The sequence below is a fragment of the Salpingoeca rosetta genome, assembly GCF_000188695.1.
Source record: "Salpingoeca rosetta unplaced genomic scaffold supercont1.21, whole genome shotgun sequence".
Classification (NCBI taxonomy): domain Eukaryota; class Choanoflagellata; order Craspedida; family Salpingoecidae; genus Salpingoeca; species Salpingoeca rosetta.
The window spans coordinates 1,078,605-1,095,037 of NW_004754913.1; the positions used below are offsets into that span (position 1 = coordinate 1,078,605).

Sequence of the window (16,433 nt, forward strand, 5' to 3'; positions counted from 1 at the left end):
CTCATACCTAGCAGGCAACGATGAGGTGTGGAATCAAGATTAGGTGGGGGATCATGCATGGCATTGCACGCAGGCAGCATCAACAGCAGGCAGTGTCAACAGCAGGCAGCACTCACGGTTGTCGTCGGATGGGTGGCATTGGTGGTTGGCTGCTGGCCGCCGTTCCGCTTTCGTTTTGATGTGTGCTACTACTGTTTTTGGTGTCGCTTCAATGTTTTTGGATGACGATTTTGCGGGCGGGCGAGCGAGGGGCACAACAACACATCAGCACACACGCACACAACAACTCACGCCAAACACACACAACACCCGTTGATCCTGTTGATCATGAGTGATGTGTTGAGCCGTGAGAGGGGAGGGAAAAGCATGGCGTTGTTGAATGGAGAGTCAAACGAGCAGGGCCAGCCAAGGAGCGCTTCTCCGCCTCCGGTGGTGCAGGTGCGTGATGACTTTTCGGACCATATCTATGACGCATGGCTGACGCCCGAGGACTATGAAAAGCTTGAGAAGAAGTACGAGGATGCACAAGCGGTCAAGGCTGTCCTGTCTCACATGAGCACCCTGACCATCGAGGATCTCACGCGCGAATACAATCAAAGACAGGCAGCCCAACAACAGCAGCAACGACACCCACAACAACAACAATCACACCAACAACCACACCAACAACAAGAACAGCAGCAACCACAACAGAAACCACACCAGGGGAAAGCAGTGCAGAGGAGGTCCACGTCCGGCTACGATCACTTGCCACCACACCACGTGCGTGACGAACCCACACACAACTACGATCGGCTGGATGAAGCAGTCCCTGAACACCCACCCACGCCCGCAACCGCACACGCGGCCCTGACGAAGCCGGCGGGGTCCACCACCAACGTGGCTGCGACCCCACCGGCCTCCATGAACTGGTCGCCCACAGCAGACACCAGCCTCGACCGCATGGCATCCGAGAACAGCGAACAGCACCTGTACTATGCCGTGCATGAGCAGAAACCAGCGCCTGGCACGACCACCGACGCGACCGCCGATGACGGCAGCCAGCATCTCTATGCCGCCATCAACGAACAGCAGGTGTCCAGCCACAGCATCGGCAGCGTGAGCATCATCAATAACAACGGCATCAACAAGGCCAACAACAGCCACGCCAGTAGCAGCAACAGCAACGCAAGACGAACTGCTGCGCCAAAGCCAGCCGTGCCATCACGTGCAGCGGCAACCCGATGTGACTGGACAATCACGTGCCCTCCACTGCCACCGAAGAAGCACGAAGACGCGCCACCACGGCCACCGGTGCCATCGCCGTCGCCTGCTGCTCAAGGCAAGCCTGCGGCCGACCACACAGGCAGCCAAGCCGCTGTCACAGCTGTCACGGATGTCACAACACCAGGTGTACCAGCGCTGCCACCCCGCGACGCAGCCGAACCAGTGAGCACACAACCGCCACCTGCTGGTGTTGTTGATCCACCGAACGCTGTGAACCCCTCTCCGTCATCAACACACCCGCACCAGCGGAAACCGCGCGAGCCCATGCCGCTCCCCTCCTCCGCATCATCCTCGTCGCTGTCATCACAGCCTCGCCACCTGCCCTCATCTCCCACGCCACATGCCAGCCATCCCAATCACGGGCAGCCAGCACACCTCGATCGCCTTGTGCACCCCGACCTTCCCCAGCGCGAGGCTGCTGGGCTGCGGCCGCTGCCTGTTGTTCCAACCACGCCCTTTGCCAGCGTGGCCGTTGCGTCTCCGCCATCATCGCCGTTGTCTGCATCGTCGTCGGCAGCGGTGTTACAACCGCCTGCATATGGACCCTCTGGCGTGTCGAAGAGGGACACCCGCGGGCCCCTCACGGCCGCGGAGGAGGACGCATGGCTCAAGCGTGGCGCAGTTACCTGTGGTGTGTGCATGCGTCTGTGTGTGTGTGTGTGTTGTGTCTGTGTTTGTGCCTGTGTCCGTGTGTGTCTGTGCCTGTGTCTCTGTGTGTGTTTGTCTCTGTGTGTCTGCGTGTGTGCCTGTGTCTGTTTGTGTGTTTGTGTGTGTGTGTGTGTGTGTGTGTGTAGCTCGGTGGGCTGTGCCTTTGGTCTGTCGCTTGGTGGTTTGGTCTTCTCGATCATGCTCACACAGCACGCAACATGTGTGCGCGTGTGCCAGGTCCACTTGTGTTGCACGTGAGCGATGCGTCGTTTGCTCGTTTCGTGCACCACTGCACGACCCGCCGCATGGCCTCTGCCCTTCTCAAAGGATACTTTCACCAACACAACGCTTCGCTAGACACCGACGGTGCGTGGCAGAGTCAGCGAAAACATGTGTGTGCGTGTGCGTGTGTGTGTGTGTGTGTGTAACACGTGTGTAAAAGGTGGGAACAAGCACACAACTCGCACACACACTCACTCGCACACACACACACACACACACACACACACACACACACACACACGTACACATCTCACACACACACACACACATACACGTACGCTTCGTTCGCATGCGAATACGCTGTCCTTACAGGAACATATTTGTTGCGGAGCAGCCTGAAGAAGCGGTACACCATTGTTGTATCTGTCCTCTACCAGGGCTCAACGCGCCACTACGAGGTGTGTGCATGTGTTTGGCTCCGATGTGTGTGTGTGTGTGCGTGCGTGGTTGTGTGTGTGTGTGGATGTGTGTGTGTGTGTGTGTGTGTGTGGTTGAAGTTTGGTTGGTTGCATTGTTTCTCTTTCTGTGTCACTACATTATTGCCCTTCCTCACCAGCTGTATACTCACTTTCCTCGCGTGGTGCTTGTTCCAAACCAGTTTTCCCTCAACAAGGACTTGGCCTTCGTGAACGAACACGGCCGAGTGTTTGGCTCCTTGCGCCAGATGCTCACTTTCTTTCAGGTGCGGTGGGGCTGCCTTGCATGTGTTGGGGGTCTTTGCCACAGAACCATCCATCTCCACCTGCGCGCGCGCACACACACACACACACACACAAACTCACACACACACACACATACTCACACACGCACACACACTCACACACACATACTCACATACTAACACACTCACGCATGCACACACCACGCGATCATCAGAAAAACAAGGACAAACTATGCTGCCGCCTCCGGCACTGCCTTGCACCACCACCAGCGCGGCAGTGAAGCAGCCAAACTAACCAAGCAGCCAAGCCAAGCCAAGACACAAGCAACAAGCAACAAAGAGGGGCACAGGCCAACACGAGCCGGCACGAAACACGCCAAACGCAATCCATCTTCATCACGCTCATCGCTGCTGTTGTCATCGGTCACGTCATCCGCATAAAATTCGGGCAGATTTCCACACTATATTTCCCGTCAGGCAGCAGCGAAGGCAACAAAGGCGGAAAGCGAACGAAGCGAAGGTGGGTTTTTGGTGGGTTGGTGATGGACGGTTGAGGGTTGTGCGATGGGTTGTGATAGCGAGGAGATAGACAGACGAGACAAGCACACACAACCTGACCACCACGCGCACAGCACCCAATCGCATTCACGCGTTCAGGGGAAGAAGCGAAGGCGGAGTTGGGGGGCATTTGGTTCGGTCTGGCCTGACGTGTTGTCTGTTGCGTTTGCTTGCGTTGACGGGTGTTGTGCGTGCTTGTGCGCGTGTGCGTGTGTGTTTATTTCGTCGCAGCAGCAACAAGCAAAGGGGTTGTCAGTCCCTTCTTGAAAGATCGATCTTCACCTGGTTGGTTGCGAGGGCGACCGACCAGCAGGCGAGCGAGCGAGCGAGCGAGCGGTCGAGTGAGGAAGAACAGCAGAACTGGAACGGAGGAGAGACGTGCCTATGTGGGTGTGGTTGTGGAGAGAGGAATGATGAGGTACGCGTGCCGTGAGCCAGCAAGCGAGAGTCGCGTACGCAAGGAGACGACCACCATCAGCACCAGCATCATTCCACAACACACCCGCGCACACACTCCCATCGATTACGCACACGCGCGCGCGCATGTGGAGTGGGTGCTCTTCCTTTCTTCCCGTTCTTCCCTTTCTGCCTCGTCTTTTCGTTCATGCTTGAGCTCATTTTCACCTCCACCCTCGCCTCCTGCCCTGTTTGCGCCGTCGTGCTTCCTTGTTTCCCTGGCGCACGCGTGCGTTTGCGACAGAACGTGCCACAGGAGGAAACTGCCCACCAGCGGCCAGATACTGTGGCAGCGAAGAGTTTGCGACTTGAAGCACCTCCACTCCGTGCTTCGTCCTCGACGACGTGCCACCCACCCGCGCCCCAACGCAACACAGATCACACACCATGAGCAGCACCGCATCGACAAAGAAGAGGTCATCGACCGTTGCCAAGCCAAAGCGGCACCGCCGTCCAGCAGGTATGTGTCGTGATGTGTGTGTGTGTGTATGTGTGTGTGTGTGTGTGTGTGTCGTGATGTGTGTGTGTGTGTCGTGATGTGTGTGTGTGTGTGTGTGTGTGTGGGTTTGTGTGTGTGTGGGTTTGTGTGTGTGTGTGTCATGTGTCGTTATGTGTCTATGTGTGTGCTTGTGTGCACGGACACGCGTTTGCATATGTGTACATGTGTTGAAGCTTGCACGGGCATTGGACAACATGTGCGCGCGGCAGAATCTTGTTCTCACACGATGTACTCTCTGTCTCGTATCCACAGGAGTTGAGCCGCCAGCAGCAGAGGTGCTTGGTGTGGATGCGATCCTGGACGCCAAGGGCAAGCCACGCATCGACGTCCTCAGGGAACACTTCCGGAAAGAAGGTGATTTGTCCCCGCAAAGCACCCTTCGAGGCGTCTTGCGCGCGTGTATTGCGTTGGAATGCCCTCACATGCATTTACTGGCACAAGTTGGCCCCACCTGCCGTGTTAATGGGCAACGCCGTGCCCTACGCTTTCTCGTGTGTGCCTTCCTCCCTTGCTCACACACACACACACACACACACACACACACACACACACACACACACACACACACACACACACACAAACGACGTTGATGGGTGCTACTGTTGGGGGCAGGTGTGGTGACGGAGGAGGCCGCCATTCAGATCCTGATTACGGCGGGAAAAGTCTTGAAGGAGGAGCCGACGTTGCTCGAGGTCCCGGCCCCCGTCACAGGTGTGCCGAATGTGTGTGTTTGTGTGTGTCTGTGTGTCTGTGTGCATTGTGTGTGTGTGTGTGTAGTGTGTGTGTGTAGTGTGGGTGTGTGTGTGTGTGTGTGTGTCGTGCCGTGTTTTGGTGTTGTGTGTGTGTATGTGTGAACATGCATTCATGTGTGTGTCCACGCCCTGCTCCTTCCTCGTCTCTTGCTGTGATGCCCGCGCTCATGTGTGGCTGTGTTGTGTTGTGTGCAGTGTGTGGGGATGGGCGACAAGGACGATGTTGAGAAGCGACGAGAGAAGATCCGCAACAAGATCAGGGCCGTCGGGAAGGTCTCCCGCATGTTTTCCACCACCGCGGTTACTTCTCAATCGAGGTCCATTGCTTGCTCAACCGCGATGACTGGGAGGGAGGCAATTGGCACGTGTGTGTGCGTGGTTATGTGTGTGTGTGTGTTGTTCGTCTGTTGTCGCTCGTTCGTCATTGCCTCCATTCGCCTCCCGCGCCCCCCCCCACCATGTGTGTATCGCCTGGTTGCGGTTTACCTCACACCACTACGCCCACCGCCACGACTCACGCGTCATGTGTTACCCCGTTGTGTCTTGCAGGCAAGCGTCTGAGAGCGTGGACATTCTTCGCGGCATGAGCCCAAGCGGCAGCCTGCCCAAGGGCGTCCTCTCTGCCGGCCCGCTCGGCGTCGAACAAGGTAATGCTGCTGTTGTTGCGGCTGTTGTTGCTGCCGCCGTTCCTGTAGCTGCTGCTGCTGTTGCTACCCTGCAAGGCGTGCAAGAGAAGGGCTGCATGGACAACGTGTGCCACACTATATGCCACATCGTGTGACTAGCGGACCGATCTTGATCGCTCACAAATTGCACACGCGTGTACACTTGTTGCCACGCTTCATGCATGTGCAGCGATCCAAGGGTTTGACGATGCAAAGCAGGCTGATGCGCAGAACGAGCGCATGCCACCGCAGCGGCCGCCAACGGATCCACGCCGGTCGAAACGCCCATCAACCACGGATATGCTCCGGTCCCTTGCCATCCAGCCAACCCGCAAGAAGTGACATGTGCTGTGGTTCATGTGGACATGTGGTTGATGGGCTGTGGTCGTTTTGTGCATAGGTTTGGTGTCGTGCAGTCGTTTCTTGTTGCGGTGTGTATGTATCAGCCCGAAGCAAGGTAGCGCGTGGCGCAAGTGAGGGTGGGAATGTGAGTCAGGGAGTGTGTGTGTGTGTGCGTGAGCGTGAGTGAGTGCAACAGTGTGAGTGTGAGCGTGATGGGGAGAGAAATGGGAATGGATGGCCGACTGGCTGAGGCAGTGTGTGTGTGTGTGTGTGTGTGTGTGTGTGTGTGTGTGTGTGTGTGTGTGTGTGTGTGCATGGCTACCGGCTTGTTGTGTTGTTTTGAGTTGAGTTGAAGATATCAAGGTCCATAGCTGCGGTTGTGCTTGCATGTCGCGGTGGTGTCACCGCAGTGTGGTGCGATTTGATGATGATGACGTGCATGATTATGCTACGATGGTGGTGGTGGTGGTGGTGGTGGTGATGGGCATGGTCTGTATGTGGCAGTCTCTGGGTGGTGGTGCCAATGCAACCATCAACTCAGAAGTAAACGCTTGGATTGCTTTCGTGGCAGCACAACAGCACGCGCGATGGAGGTGGGTGGAAGGGTTCCACAGAGCTGTGGTTGTTGGCGATTTGTGGACAACTTGGCATAATTTTCGATGGAAGGTCAAGCACACACAACAACGACGACGATGGCGGACGACAGGCCGACAAGCAGCAGCAGTCGCAGTGCTCAGGCTGCCACTGGCGGTGTTGATGATGATGATGATGGTGACAATCGCACAACGCTGATAGATGCCTTGCACGGCATGGTGGATAACGAGCAGTTGCAACAACATGTGCTCCCAAAGCAGCAGGAAACGTGCGTGCCTCGTTTGCATTTGTGTGTGTGTGTGTGTGTGTGTGTGTGTGTGTGTGTGTGTGTGTGTGTGTGTGTGTGTGTGTGCGAGACACTCGTCTGCGAGCTCAACCTGCACTTCCCCCTTTCTCTCTCTCTCTGACACACCCACACCCTCACTCCTCCTTATGCACACTCATGTACATGTTTGGCTGCGTAGATTGGCGAGACTGCAGCAGACGACACAGACATTGGTGGCACAAACACAGGAGGCAGACCGCAAGCACATCGCTGTCCAACACCAGTATGCTCGCTACGCACATCTCATCAGCGCAGCCAAGGACGACCTCATGATCATCTTCCGTACCCTAAGGTGCGCTTTCACTATCCCCCCTTTGTTTTCTCGGTCTTGGTCTTGTTCTTAGAACATGGACGATGGGTGGTGACACCGGCTGGTGCTTGGTGTGTTCGCTTGCGCCCACAGCTGCCACTGCAGCTTGTCCTGTGGCTGGTCCTTTGTTGCTGCTGGTCCTTTACTGCAGATCTTTTACTGCTGGTCCTTTACTGCAGATCTTTTACTGCTGGTTCTGTGGCTGGTCCTGTGCTTGCGCCACTTACACCCTTCTTTCTCTTCTCCTGCTGGTAGATCGTTGCAGAGACACTTGCGGGAGACTGAGCCCGATGCTTGGGAAGGTGAGCATTAATGCCAACTTGCTCCTGCTTTGTTGTTCCTCAGGACACATGGGCTCTTGCCCCCCCCACACCCTGCATGACCACAGTTCGTGCTCTTGTTTTGTCTAACACTTGCCCTGCCTTGACCCTCCCCCACCCCCACCGTCTCATGAAACGCGTTTGCAGCAGCGACGGCGGCAGCGTTGGAGCGTGAGAGCGAAAAACACAACAGCCAAAGCGATGGGGTGCAGAAGGAACCTGTAGATGAAGGTGACGGTGACAGCGGCGGTCATGGATCACCTCTCGACACACCAGCAGCTGTTGGCGAAGAAGAGGGGATGGGCGCAACAGTTGGTGATGGTGATCATGGTGGTGTCAGCGAGGAGGGGGATGACAGACCTGCGCTGACGGGCGATCACAACGACGAGCGCGAAACAGGGACGGAAGCCATTGACGAGGGGCAGCAGGAACAAGATCGTGCATTGCGCGTCACGCCGGCAGCAACAGATGGCCAACAACAACAAGCCAGCGCGTGATGGCAGGAGTACACAAGCGCACACAAGAGTGCATCCACTGCACATGCACCCCGCGTTACGTGATCACGGATGTCATTGTTGTCTATAGCTTGCAGTGGTTTATCTCTCTGTTACACATCTTTTTCACCGTGTCTCAAAAGCAATAAACATATGCCCATAAGTGTGTCATGCGCCAATATAATTCAACACACATGCACACGCACACGCACACGCACACATGCGAGCTATGAGACGAGCGACGTTGCACGAAAGCATCAGTTGTGTGCGTGCATGTGTCGACGTGGGAGGTGCACGCTTGCATCTCTGTTTCCTGCCATGGCTGCACCTTCTCCGCCATTCGCATATGTGTATCGCACGCGAGCGTTGAAGGCAACCATCATGCGTGGCTCCGCGCCCTGTCAATGTGTGAGTGAGTGAGTGTGAGTGAGTGAGTGTGTGTGAGTGAGTGAGTGAGTGAGTGAGTGAGTGAGTGAGTGAGTGAGTGAGTGAGTGAGTGAGTGAGTGAGTGAGTGAGTGAGTGAGCGCGCGTGTGTGTGAGTGAGTGAGTGTGTGTGTGTGAGCGTGTGTGTGAGCGTGTGTGAGTGAGTGAGTGTGTGGTTTCGCAGTGCAATCGCTCCCCTCCCCCCCCCCCCAATACGCAGAGCACACCACGCATGCCAAGCGCTCTCACCGTGTGTGGGGGAACAAAATGATCCAGCCACGATGGAAACACGAGCACATCCCCCGCTTCAACGTCAGCGCTCACGTGACACCTGATGCGGAAACGTAATCAACCATGTCGTCGTATGTGTGTCAGGGCATTTGGAGGGTACGTGCGAGTGCGAGTGCGAGTGCGAGTGCGAGTGCGAGTGCGAGTGCGAGTGCGGAGCACAACAAGCATTGAAATGTGAAAGTGTCGCGATGACTGCAAGCGAACATTAACACGGACCGAGAGCTGTTGCTGGAGTGACAGTTCGGTTTGATGAACGTGATGCGCGTTGTGGCCGCTGGCGAAGCATGACCCGTTCTGTTTGGGGACCAACATTGCAAGGGGAGACGTGAGAGGCCGCGTGTACATGTGTGTGTGTGTGTGTGTGTGTGTGTGTGTGTGCTTGTTTGTTGCTTCAACCAAACAAACACCGATGTGCACGGTACTGAATGGCGCATTGCGATGATGAATGAACACTACGAATCACTTGTCACCAATCACCAAGCACCATCATAGCTATTGGCTCCCACCGCAAGTAGACGACGCCGGAGAGCGTGGCGTCCGGGTGGTTGTGCGGCGCATTGAAGTGGCCGCGACCATTCACACCGGCCCACGCAGAGTGCAGTTCGACCGTCAGCGTGTCGTCGTTGCCACCGCCACCACACCCGTCGCCGCAAGTACTCAAATCACCCGCTTCAGCACAGCCCCCAGCACAGCCACCTTTGACGGCATGGGCCACAAGAATGATGTTGGGTGGATCTCCATCATCATCACCACCGCTGTCATCTTGGCTCCCACCAAAGTCACCGTCACTTCCACCACCACCACCATCACCACTAACAGGGCCGTGTTTGTGAAGCATGTAGCCAGCGAGGCTGCTGGGCACGATGTGCACGGTGCCAGGCTGCATCTCCAGCGCACGCGTGTTGCCGAGCTGGAACGATGGTGGAAACGCAAGGCCGCTCGCTGGTCGCGGGTCCCGAAGATGAATGATGTTGCTGGTGATGTCCAGTCGCGAAGCCGCCAAGGGCAGCCACACCTCCAACCGCCCCTCTGTGTCATCAGCGATGGGCTGTTGGGACGAATGCTGGACACAGCTGGGTTCGTTCGCATCACATGCCGCATCAAGCGGCGCTGACAGTGCTGGAGCGCTGTGGATGTCGGTGCAGTCGAGCCCAATGCTTGCGGCCGTCTGAAAGGGTGACACAAAGCGCGACCCGTTGCGAACACAGACCTGCGCACTGAGCAGATGGAGGTTGAGACGGGGTGTCGCAGCGGCAACAGCAGCCTTTGCAAGCAAGCCAAGGTCACTTCTCACGCTGTTCAGTGTGTTCTGAGAAAAGTCTCCTTCTTCCAATGCACGAACAGCGTGCTGCAGGGGAGGAAGGGCGTGTGCTTGTGAGTGAGTGAGTGAGTGAGTGACTGTGTGTGTGTGAGTGTGTGTGAGTGACTGTGCGAGTGACTGTGTGAGAGAGAGTGACAGAGTGACTCTGTGTGTGTGTGTGTGAGTGTGTGTGTGAGTGAGTGTGTGCGTGTGTGTGTGTGTGTGTGTGTGTGTGTGTGTGTGTGTGTGTGTGTGTGTGTGTGTGTGTGTGTGTGTGTGTGTGTGTGTGACTGTGTGTGACTGTGTGTGTGTGTGTGTGTGTGACCCTGATGGCTCCCACACAACAACAAGCCGCTCACCCAAAAGTGATGGCTGGTGGGTGTGATGGCGCCTTGAAGCAGACGAGGTTGGTCCACGAGCAGGGGGACGCCGTGAATGTCATGTGTCCTGGGTGTTTCTTCCGCCGCAACAGCCCACCGCAGCCGCGCTTGAGTGGCGAGTTCATCCATGTGCGGCACATGTTGGAAGTGGAGCGAGCTTGAAAAGTCTTCCGCGGTGCGAGGAGGGTCCCTTCCGTTCACGTATGCGTCAAAGGCATGCACGTGCCGCTGCACGGCTCGCTGCAACGCATCGTCCCCTGTCGTTGAGGCCATTAACTGGCGCAGCTCCTGTCACAACGCAATTCACAAGACATGTTGTGACTTGGCTAGCAGCAACACACATCACAATGCAGTTGCTTTTCATGCAACAAGACACAGTGCAGTTGCCTCTCGCGCAGCGACACACAATGCAGTTGCTTCTCATGCAGTGCAGTTGCCTCTCGCGCAGCGAGACACAGTGCAGTTGCCTCCCGCTACTCAACACACACACACACACAACACACACACACACACACACACACACACACACACACACACACACACACACACACACACACACACACACACACACACACCAACCTCAATGGTGGATGCGATGGTGAGCTCACGATCATCACTGCTTCTTGCTTCCTTGCCGTTGCCTTGAATGCCTCCCGTCAGCTGCTGCAACACTGCATCGAACCCACCACCACGACCTGCGCTCACCCCGTTCACCACCATCCCTGCCAACACCAACACCACTAACGCCAACACCAACAACGCTTTCATGTTGTTGCTTTGGGATGACATGACGCAATAATATATGGCAGGAGGAAGGAACAATATGAAATGCGTGGTGTTTCTTTTTACTCCTGAGCGTGGCGGCTGTGGACTTGGACGGTATGGTGTGGCCACCACAGCTGTGCTTCACATTGGGGGGGGGGGTTGAAGCAGCAGCAGGGAGAACCACACATCAGGGCAGTGGTGGAACACACGTCGTGACATGATCATTGATGTTGATGTTGGCGGTGGTGGTGGTGGTCTTGTTGAACCACCATCACACACATGCACCACACATCACACATGCATCACACACACGTGTGTTCCACCTTCCTGGGCCTCAACAAGAGAGGATGACCAGGCGCCCATCACAAACAACCAACAAGAACAAAGCACACGCGCGCGCAGCGACATGCAGTAGGTAACGCGGGACAACAGAGCTCAAAGGGATAATGGTGAGGGGAGTCGCGGGATAGACCACAAAGATGATGGGACACAGAATGCAGAACACGCGTTGCAGCACACCAAACACACATGTGCACGCAGCAAACACACACACACACACACTGAACACACACCCAGCACACCCACACACACGCACACTGAACGCACACACACAAACAAACACACCAAACAAACAAACACACCCAGCACACCCACACACACACAACAGCAGCATGGGTGGTTATGGTGAGAGTAGGGAGGTGAGCGCATCCCTGAGATCCTGCACGCTGTACGTGTACTCGTGCGTGGGTTCCGCCTTGTGCACAAGCTTGCCGCCCTGCACAATGAAGAAGCGAAGAGGCCACGCACCAAACGCCGTCACCACCGCGTTGTCCAGCGTGTCCAGGTACATCGGGATGTGCCAGCCGTAGTCGTGCACAAACTTTCCAGCGGCGGTGGCGCGCTCCTCCACCGTCTTGTGCTGGTCAAACACGGGAACGTTGATGAACCTGTCCCCCACAGGCCACTCGTCCTGCGCGTGCGCTTCGCACAGGTAAACGGACATGAATTCCGCCTTGCCGGCAAAGTCCTCCGTCATCTGAAGAAGGTCCTCCACCAGCAGGCGGAACGGCGGTCACGAATACGACCCGCACATCACAACGCACGGTTTGCTGTCATCGTGCACAGCATCGCCGAGCGTGGTGGATGCCCCGTCCATTGTCAAAAGGGGCGTGGCAGTGACGTCATCGCCAGGTGACACAACGCCACGTGACGCGCGGTTGTACTTGCGCCAGTGCGACGCGCTCCTCATGTCCTCGTCCGGATACAGGGCCTCTGCCGCCTGCATCAGCTCAACCCCGACCGCGGGGTCGCTGAACCCAAACTCCTCCGCAACGCGCCGCTGCAGCCGCTGCGTGACGGGGATGACACCGTCGACCGTGTACTCGCGCTGCACGGCATCTGTCTTGCGCAGCTCGCTCTCGCGCTGTAGCATCGCCCGCACCAGCGCCGGGGTTACCCGCACCTTGGTCTCTGCCCGTGGGGGTGTTGTTGGAAATGTGTTGTTGTGAGAGTGTGTTGTGAGGGTAGCAGAAATAAGCTGCGCAGACTACTCTCGACACACAGCGCAAGTGCAAGCGCACACACATAAACATATGCACACCTGTGGCTTGGAGCTGTTCCTTGAGGTCAGGCGATGGCTGGTTGGTGTCGAACACGTCACGCCCATTGATCTTGTGCAACATGAGGGCCTGCATATGCGGGTGTGTGTGTGTGTGTGTGTTATGATGTCTTGGATGAGCAAAGCGTACGTGAAAGGGATGGTGTTTCGTCACCCGCACGACCAAAGACAGAAAGAGCTCACGCATTCACTTACCATTGCTCTCATCTTGTGCCCTTCCATGCGAACCATCATTTGCCCTGGAATGTAGATCAGAGGTGAAAACAAAAACAAGGCCAGAGTCGTGTGTGTGTATGTGTGTGTGTGTGTGTGTGTGTGTGTGTGAGTGTGTGAGTGTGTGTGTGTGTGTGTCTGTGTCTGTGTCTGTGTGTCTGTGTCTGTGTCTGTGTGCGTGTAACGTTACAATGCGCACATGTTGAAACCCTAAAACATGATTGAATGACGTGCACGCTCAAAGCAAGTGGCAGTTGCGTGGCACCTGGTGTTCCCTGGAAGTTGCCGAGTGGCTGGCCATCTGCGTCCTCGACTTCAAACTGCAGCTTCACAGTGCCGAACATGGGATCCAACTGAAACCACAGCGACCATGCGTGCGTACGTACATGTGTGTGTGTGTGTGTGTGTGTGTGTGTGTGTGTGTGTGTGTTTGGTGGAAGCACAACCGGCGGCAGGCAAAGCACGGTGAGCAAAATGTCAAAAAAAAAAAAACAAAAAAAAAAAAAAACAGGCACATCGACACTGATCTTGCAGTGTGCTTTGCATCAGCACAACACAGCGCGACTTGCCCATTCGCACGCCACTCGCTTCCTTTGACTTGCTTTCATGGTGGCACTCCATCTCGCACACTCACATACTCACACACATACTCACACACTCACATACTCACACACAGTCGCACACGCACACACACGCACACACGCACACACGCACACACACACACACTCACTTACGAGGATCTCGATGGTGCTTGTTTCGCCAGGCATGGTGACGGGGATCTGCCACGTGTTTTTCTTGCCGCCGTCGTCCTCACCCCTGACGGGGAACCCATTGACGGAGACGAGGCGGATGGTGCCACTCCACGGCTGTGCCGACGTGTTCTTGATGCGCGGCGTGAACCTGCGCGTGCCCGCGCGGAGGGTGAGGCAGTCCCCGTTCACCAGGACAGCTCGCCCATCGCCGCTGCCGCCAGACGATCCAAACAACGCCTGGAACATGACGACAGGAGGGTCGCCTTGGCCTTGCTTTGCCTTTGCCTTGCCTTGCTCTGCTTTCTCTCACCAGATGTTACAAAGAGATCAAGACTGATGAGAGCGGAGATGAAGGGGGAAGGAAATGAATGTCGACACAACAAGCAAGTGAATGTGAGGAGCACAGCACACTCTCTCGATGTGCTGTGACGTGGAGGAAGAAAGAGAGGAATGATGACTCAGCGGACGCCGCCCGGCGCTATATGTGCTATGCGACACCACAAAATGCATTCACCCAACGCCACACTTTCTGCTGCAGCAGCAATCTCAGCAACCGACCAACGCACACACTGATCTACTTCTTGCCACCGACTGCACCCATTCCCAACACCTCTTCATATGTTCAGCAGCAGCTGTTGCAGCAGCGAGAAGAGCACGAGCATCAGAGCCAAGGACCCACCAGCAGCAACCGTGGCGACGCAGGCAGCAAGGAGAATGTCCAAGTACACTGTTGTGTTTGTGAGGCACGGGCAGTCCGTGTGGAACTTGGAGAACAAGTTCACGGGCTGGGTCGACGTGCCGCTCTCGGAGCAGGGCGTGTCGGAGGCCCAGGAGGCAGGCAAGATGCTCAAGGAGCACAAGTACGAGTTTGACATTGCCTACACCTCTGTGCTCAAGCGCGCCATCCAGACATGCAACATTGTCCTGGAGGAGCTTGACCAGCTCTACATCCCCGTGGAGAAGGACTACCGCCTCAACGAGCGCATGTACGGCGCCCTCGCCGGCCTCAACAAGCAGGAGACCGTCGACAAGCACGGCATCGACCAGGTGCAGCTGCGTGCGTGTGTGTGTGTGTGTGTGTGGTGTGTGTGTGGTGTGTGTGTGTGTGTGTGTGTGTTGGTTTGTTTGCTTGTGTGTGTGTGTGTGTTTGTGTTGGTTTGTTTGTTTATTCATTTGCGTGTGCACTTGTGAAAGGATGAACACCATCGCACCCTCAATCTGCCTCACCCGAACAACCAACATATTGGTCTGCCCCCCCCCCCATACACACACACCAAACAAACAACAGGTGATGATCTGGCGCCGCTCGTACGATGTGCCTCCACCCCCGGCCACGGAGGACCACGAGTACTATCCGGGCAACTTCCCCTGGGCCAAGGACATCCCCAAGGACAAGCTCCCGCTCACGGAGGTGCGGGCACGCATCCATGCATCCATGCAACCATGCGCGCGCGAAGTAGCAGGGTGTGGGAGCAGCGCACAACAAGCATGCAGGGCCATCACACAATGTTGTACATCAACGCACGCACGCACACAACACACAAATGTACACACACAAATGTACACACACACACACAAGTACACACGCACAAGTACACACATACACACACACACACACTCACTCTCCCTCTTCCCTCATCCACACACTCCTCCTCGTCCTCGTTCTCTGCGCCACAGAGCCTGAAGCTGACGCTTGAGCGTGTTCTGCCGTACTGGAACGAGACGATTGTGCCGATGGTGAAGAGCGGCAAGCGCGTGCTCATCGCGGCCCACGGCAACAGCATCCGCGCCATCATCAAGCATCTCGACAACATCCCCGAGGACGTCATCACCAAGATTGACGTACCCACGGGCGTGCCGCTCGTGTACGAGTTTGATGAGGACATGAAGCCCATCAAGCGCGAGAACGCAGCCGAGCACCTCTCCGGCAGGTGCGTCATCGTCGTCGTGCGTCGTGCGTCGTTGCTTTTCTTGTTCTTGTTCTTGTTGTGCTGGTATTTGCTATTGTGTGTGTGTGTGTGTGTGTGTGCGTGTGTGTGTGTGTGTGTGTGTCTTCCTTGCTTCTCTCGCAGTCTGTGTTGACTCCTCCCCCCCCCCGTCGGCCACCACCAACCCCAAATTGCATCCCGTCACCCGCGCCATCAACGGCTCCCTCCCCCCAACCTCACACAACAATCCCTTCTGCCCTTCCCCTCTTTGTCTCCGTCGCAGCTACCTCCTCAACCCGGACGAGCTCAAGAAGAAGATTGAGGCCGTCAAGAACCAAACAAAGGCCAAATAAACACACACACACACGCGCGCGCGCACGCACGCACGCACACAAACACAGCCACACACATATGTACAGCGCGGATGTGCGCTCATGCATGGTCCCTTTGCTCCACCCCCTCTCCCACGTGTTACTTGCACGTCACCACCCGGTCAGTACATCCGAGCACGACATGCGTGTCCATCGCAAACATGATTGAAGCGCGAATGGAGCTGAGGTGTACTTTGGAGACAACACACACACACACAC

The 16,433-nt window shown here is 56.2% G+C and overlaps 6 protein-coding genes across 7 annotated transcripts; 4 read left to right on the forward strand and 2 right to left on the reverse strand.

The window, feature by feature from the left end:
* Nucleotides 1-237: 237 nt before the first annotated feature.
* Nucleotides 238-3,317, forward strand: PTSG_08237 (uncharacterized protein). The gene is made up of 5 exons (XM_004991206.1): nucleotides 238-1,897; nucleotides 2,152-2,280; nucleotides 2,509-2,594; nucleotides 2,795-2,878; nucleotides 3,073-3,317. Exons 1-5 carry the CDS (start codon nucleotides 328-330, stop codon nucleotides 3,136-3,138), a joined length of 1,935 nt encoding a protein of 644 aa, XP_004991263.1. The 5' UTR covers nucleotides 238-327; the 3' UTR covers nucleotides 3,139-3,317.
* PTSG_08238 lies at nucleotides 3,309-6,129 on the forward strand (the record flags this gene model as incomplete). 2 transcript variants are annotated; one of them, XM_004991207.1, is made up of 7 exons in its annotated part: nucleotides 3,309-3,700; nucleotides 4,116-4,331; nucleotides 4,623-4,724; nucleotides 4,983-5,092; nucleotides 5,318-5,439; nucleotides 5,672-5,769; nucleotides 5,978-6,129. In XM_004991207.1, exons 2-7 carry the CDS (start codon nucleotides 4,259-4,261, stop codon nucleotides 6,127-6,129), a joined length of 657 nt encoding a protein of 218 aa, XP_004991264.1. In that variant the 5' UTR covers nucleotides 3,309-3,700; nucleotides 4,116-4,258. The 2 variants fall into 2 exon arrangements, with proteins under 2 accessions (XP_004991264.1, XP_012493092.1); XM_012637638.1 differs by having other exon boundaries at nucleotides 3,309-3,377.
* A 662-nt stretch (nucleotides 6,130-6,791) lies between these two features.
* Nucleotides 6,792-8,332, forward strand: PTSG_08239 (uncharacterized protein). Its single transcript, XM_004991208.1, has 4 exons — nucleotides 6,792-6,991; nucleotides 7,188-7,340; nucleotides 7,614-7,660; nucleotides 7,826-8,332. The coding sequence occupies exons 1-4, from the start codon at nucleotides 6,822-6,824 to the stop codon at nucleotides 8,173-8,175; spliced, it is 720 nt and encodes a 239-aa protein (XP_004991265.1). The 5' UTR covers nucleotides 6,792-6,821; the 3' UTR covers nucleotides 8,176-8,332.
* On the reverse strand, nucleotides 8,263-11,413 carry PTSG_08240 (uncharacterized protein). The gene is made up of 6 exons (XM_004991209.1): nucleotides 11,147-11,413; nucleotides 10,547-10,855; nucleotides 9,394-10,235; nucleotides 9,104-9,181; nucleotides 8,846-8,927; nucleotides 8,263-8,570 (listed from the first exon to the last, which is right to left on the reverse strand). The coding sequence occupies exons 1-6, from the start codon at nucleotides 11,354-11,356 to the stop codon at nucleotides 8,430-8,432; spliced, it is 1,662 nt and encodes a 553-aa protein (XP_004991266.1). The 5' UTR covers nucleotides 11,357-11,413; the 3' UTR covers nucleotides 8,263-8,429.
* Nucleotides 11,414-12,011: 598 nt separating this feature from the next.
* On the reverse strand, nucleotides 12,012-14,161 carry PTSG_08241 (uncharacterized protein; the record flags this gene model as incomplete). Its single annotated transcript, XM_004991210.1, has 6 exons — nucleotides 12,012-12,368; nucleotides 12,513-12,802; nucleotides 12,933-13,020; nucleotides 13,146-13,189; nucleotides 13,429-13,516; nucleotides 13,898-14,161. 6 exons carry the CDS (start codon nucleotides 14,159-14,161, stop codon nucleotides 12,012-12,014), a joined length of 1,131 nt encoding a protein of 376 aa, XP_004991267.1.
* A 274-nt stretch (nucleotides 14,162-14,435) lies between these two features.
* PTSG_08242 (2,3-bisphosphoglycerate-dependent phosphoglycerate mutase) lies at nucleotides 14,436-16,379 on the forward strand. Its single transcript, XM_004991211.1, has 4 exons — nucleotides 14,436-14,962; nucleotides 15,204-15,326; nucleotides 15,593-15,846; nucleotides 16,127-16,379. Exons 1-4 carry the CDS (start codon nucleotides 14,534-14,536, stop codon nucleotides 16,194-16,196), a joined length of 876 nt encoding a protein of 291 aa, XP_004991268.1. The 5' UTR covers nucleotides 14,436-14,533; the 3' UTR covers nucleotides 16,197-16,379.
* Nucleotides 16,380-16,433: the final 54 nt, after the last annotated feature.

What these genes read in the sequence shown, in the direction of transcription:
- PTSG_08242 (XM_004991211.1), top strand. Translation starts at nt 14,534, where the DNA reads ATGTTCAGCAGCAGCTGTTGCAGCAGCGAGAAGAGCACGAGCATCAGA. An exon ending in ACAAGCTCCCGCTCACGGAG is followed by an intron (nt 15,327 to 15,592) that starts GTGCGGGCACGC and finishes TCTGCGCCACAG; the next exon opens with AGCCTGAAGCTGACGCTTGA. An exon ending in GCCGAGCACCTCTCCGGCAG is followed by an intron (nt 15,847 to 16,126) that starts GTGCGTCATCGT and finishes TCTCCGTCGCAG; the next exon opens with CTACCTCCTCAACCCGGACG.
- PTSG_08240 (XM_004991209.1), bottom strand. Translation starts at nt 11,356, where the DNA reads ATGTCATCCCAAAGCAACAACATGAAAGCGTTGTTGGTGTTGGCGTTA. An exon ending in CCATCGCATCCACCATTGAG is followed by an intron (nt 10,856 to 11,146) that starts GTTGGTGTGTGT and finishes GCGTTGTGACAG; the next exon opens with GAGCTGCGCCAGTTAATGGC. An exon ending in TCCGGCGTCGTCTACTTGCG is followed by an intron (nt 9,182 to 9,393) that starts GTGGGAGCCAAT and finishes GTCCCCAAACAG; the next exon opens with AACGGGTCATGCTTCGCCAG.
- PTSG_08239 (XM_004991208.1), top strand. Translation starts at nt 6,822, where the DNA reads ATGGCGGACGACAGGCCGACAAGCAGCAGCAGTCGCAGTGCTCAGGCT. An exon ending in CTCCCAAAGCAGCAGGAAAC is followed by an intron (nt 6,992 to 7,187) that starts GTGCGTGCCTCG and finishes TTGGCTGCGTAG; the next exon opens with ATTGGCGAGACTGCAGCAGA. An exon ending in TGAGCCCGATGCTTGGGAAG is followed by an intron (nt 7,661 to 7,825) that starts GTGAGCATTAAT and finishes ACGCGTTTGCAG; the next exon opens with CAGCGACGGCGGCAGCGTTG.
- PTSG_08237 (XM_004991206.1), top strand. Translation starts at nt 328, where the DNA reads ATGAGTGATGTGTTGAGCCGTGAGAGGGGAGGGAAAAGCATGGCGTTG. An exon ending in CGCTTCGCTAGACACCGACG is followed by an intron (nt 2,281 to 2,508) that starts GTGCGTGGCAGA and finishes CTGTCCTTACAG; the next exon opens with GAACATATTTGTTGCGGAGC. An exon ending in AGATGCTCACTTTCTTTCAG is followed by an intron (nt 2,879 to 3,072) that starts GTGCGGTGGGGC and finishes CGCGATCATCAG; the next exon opens with AAAAACAAGGACAAACTATG.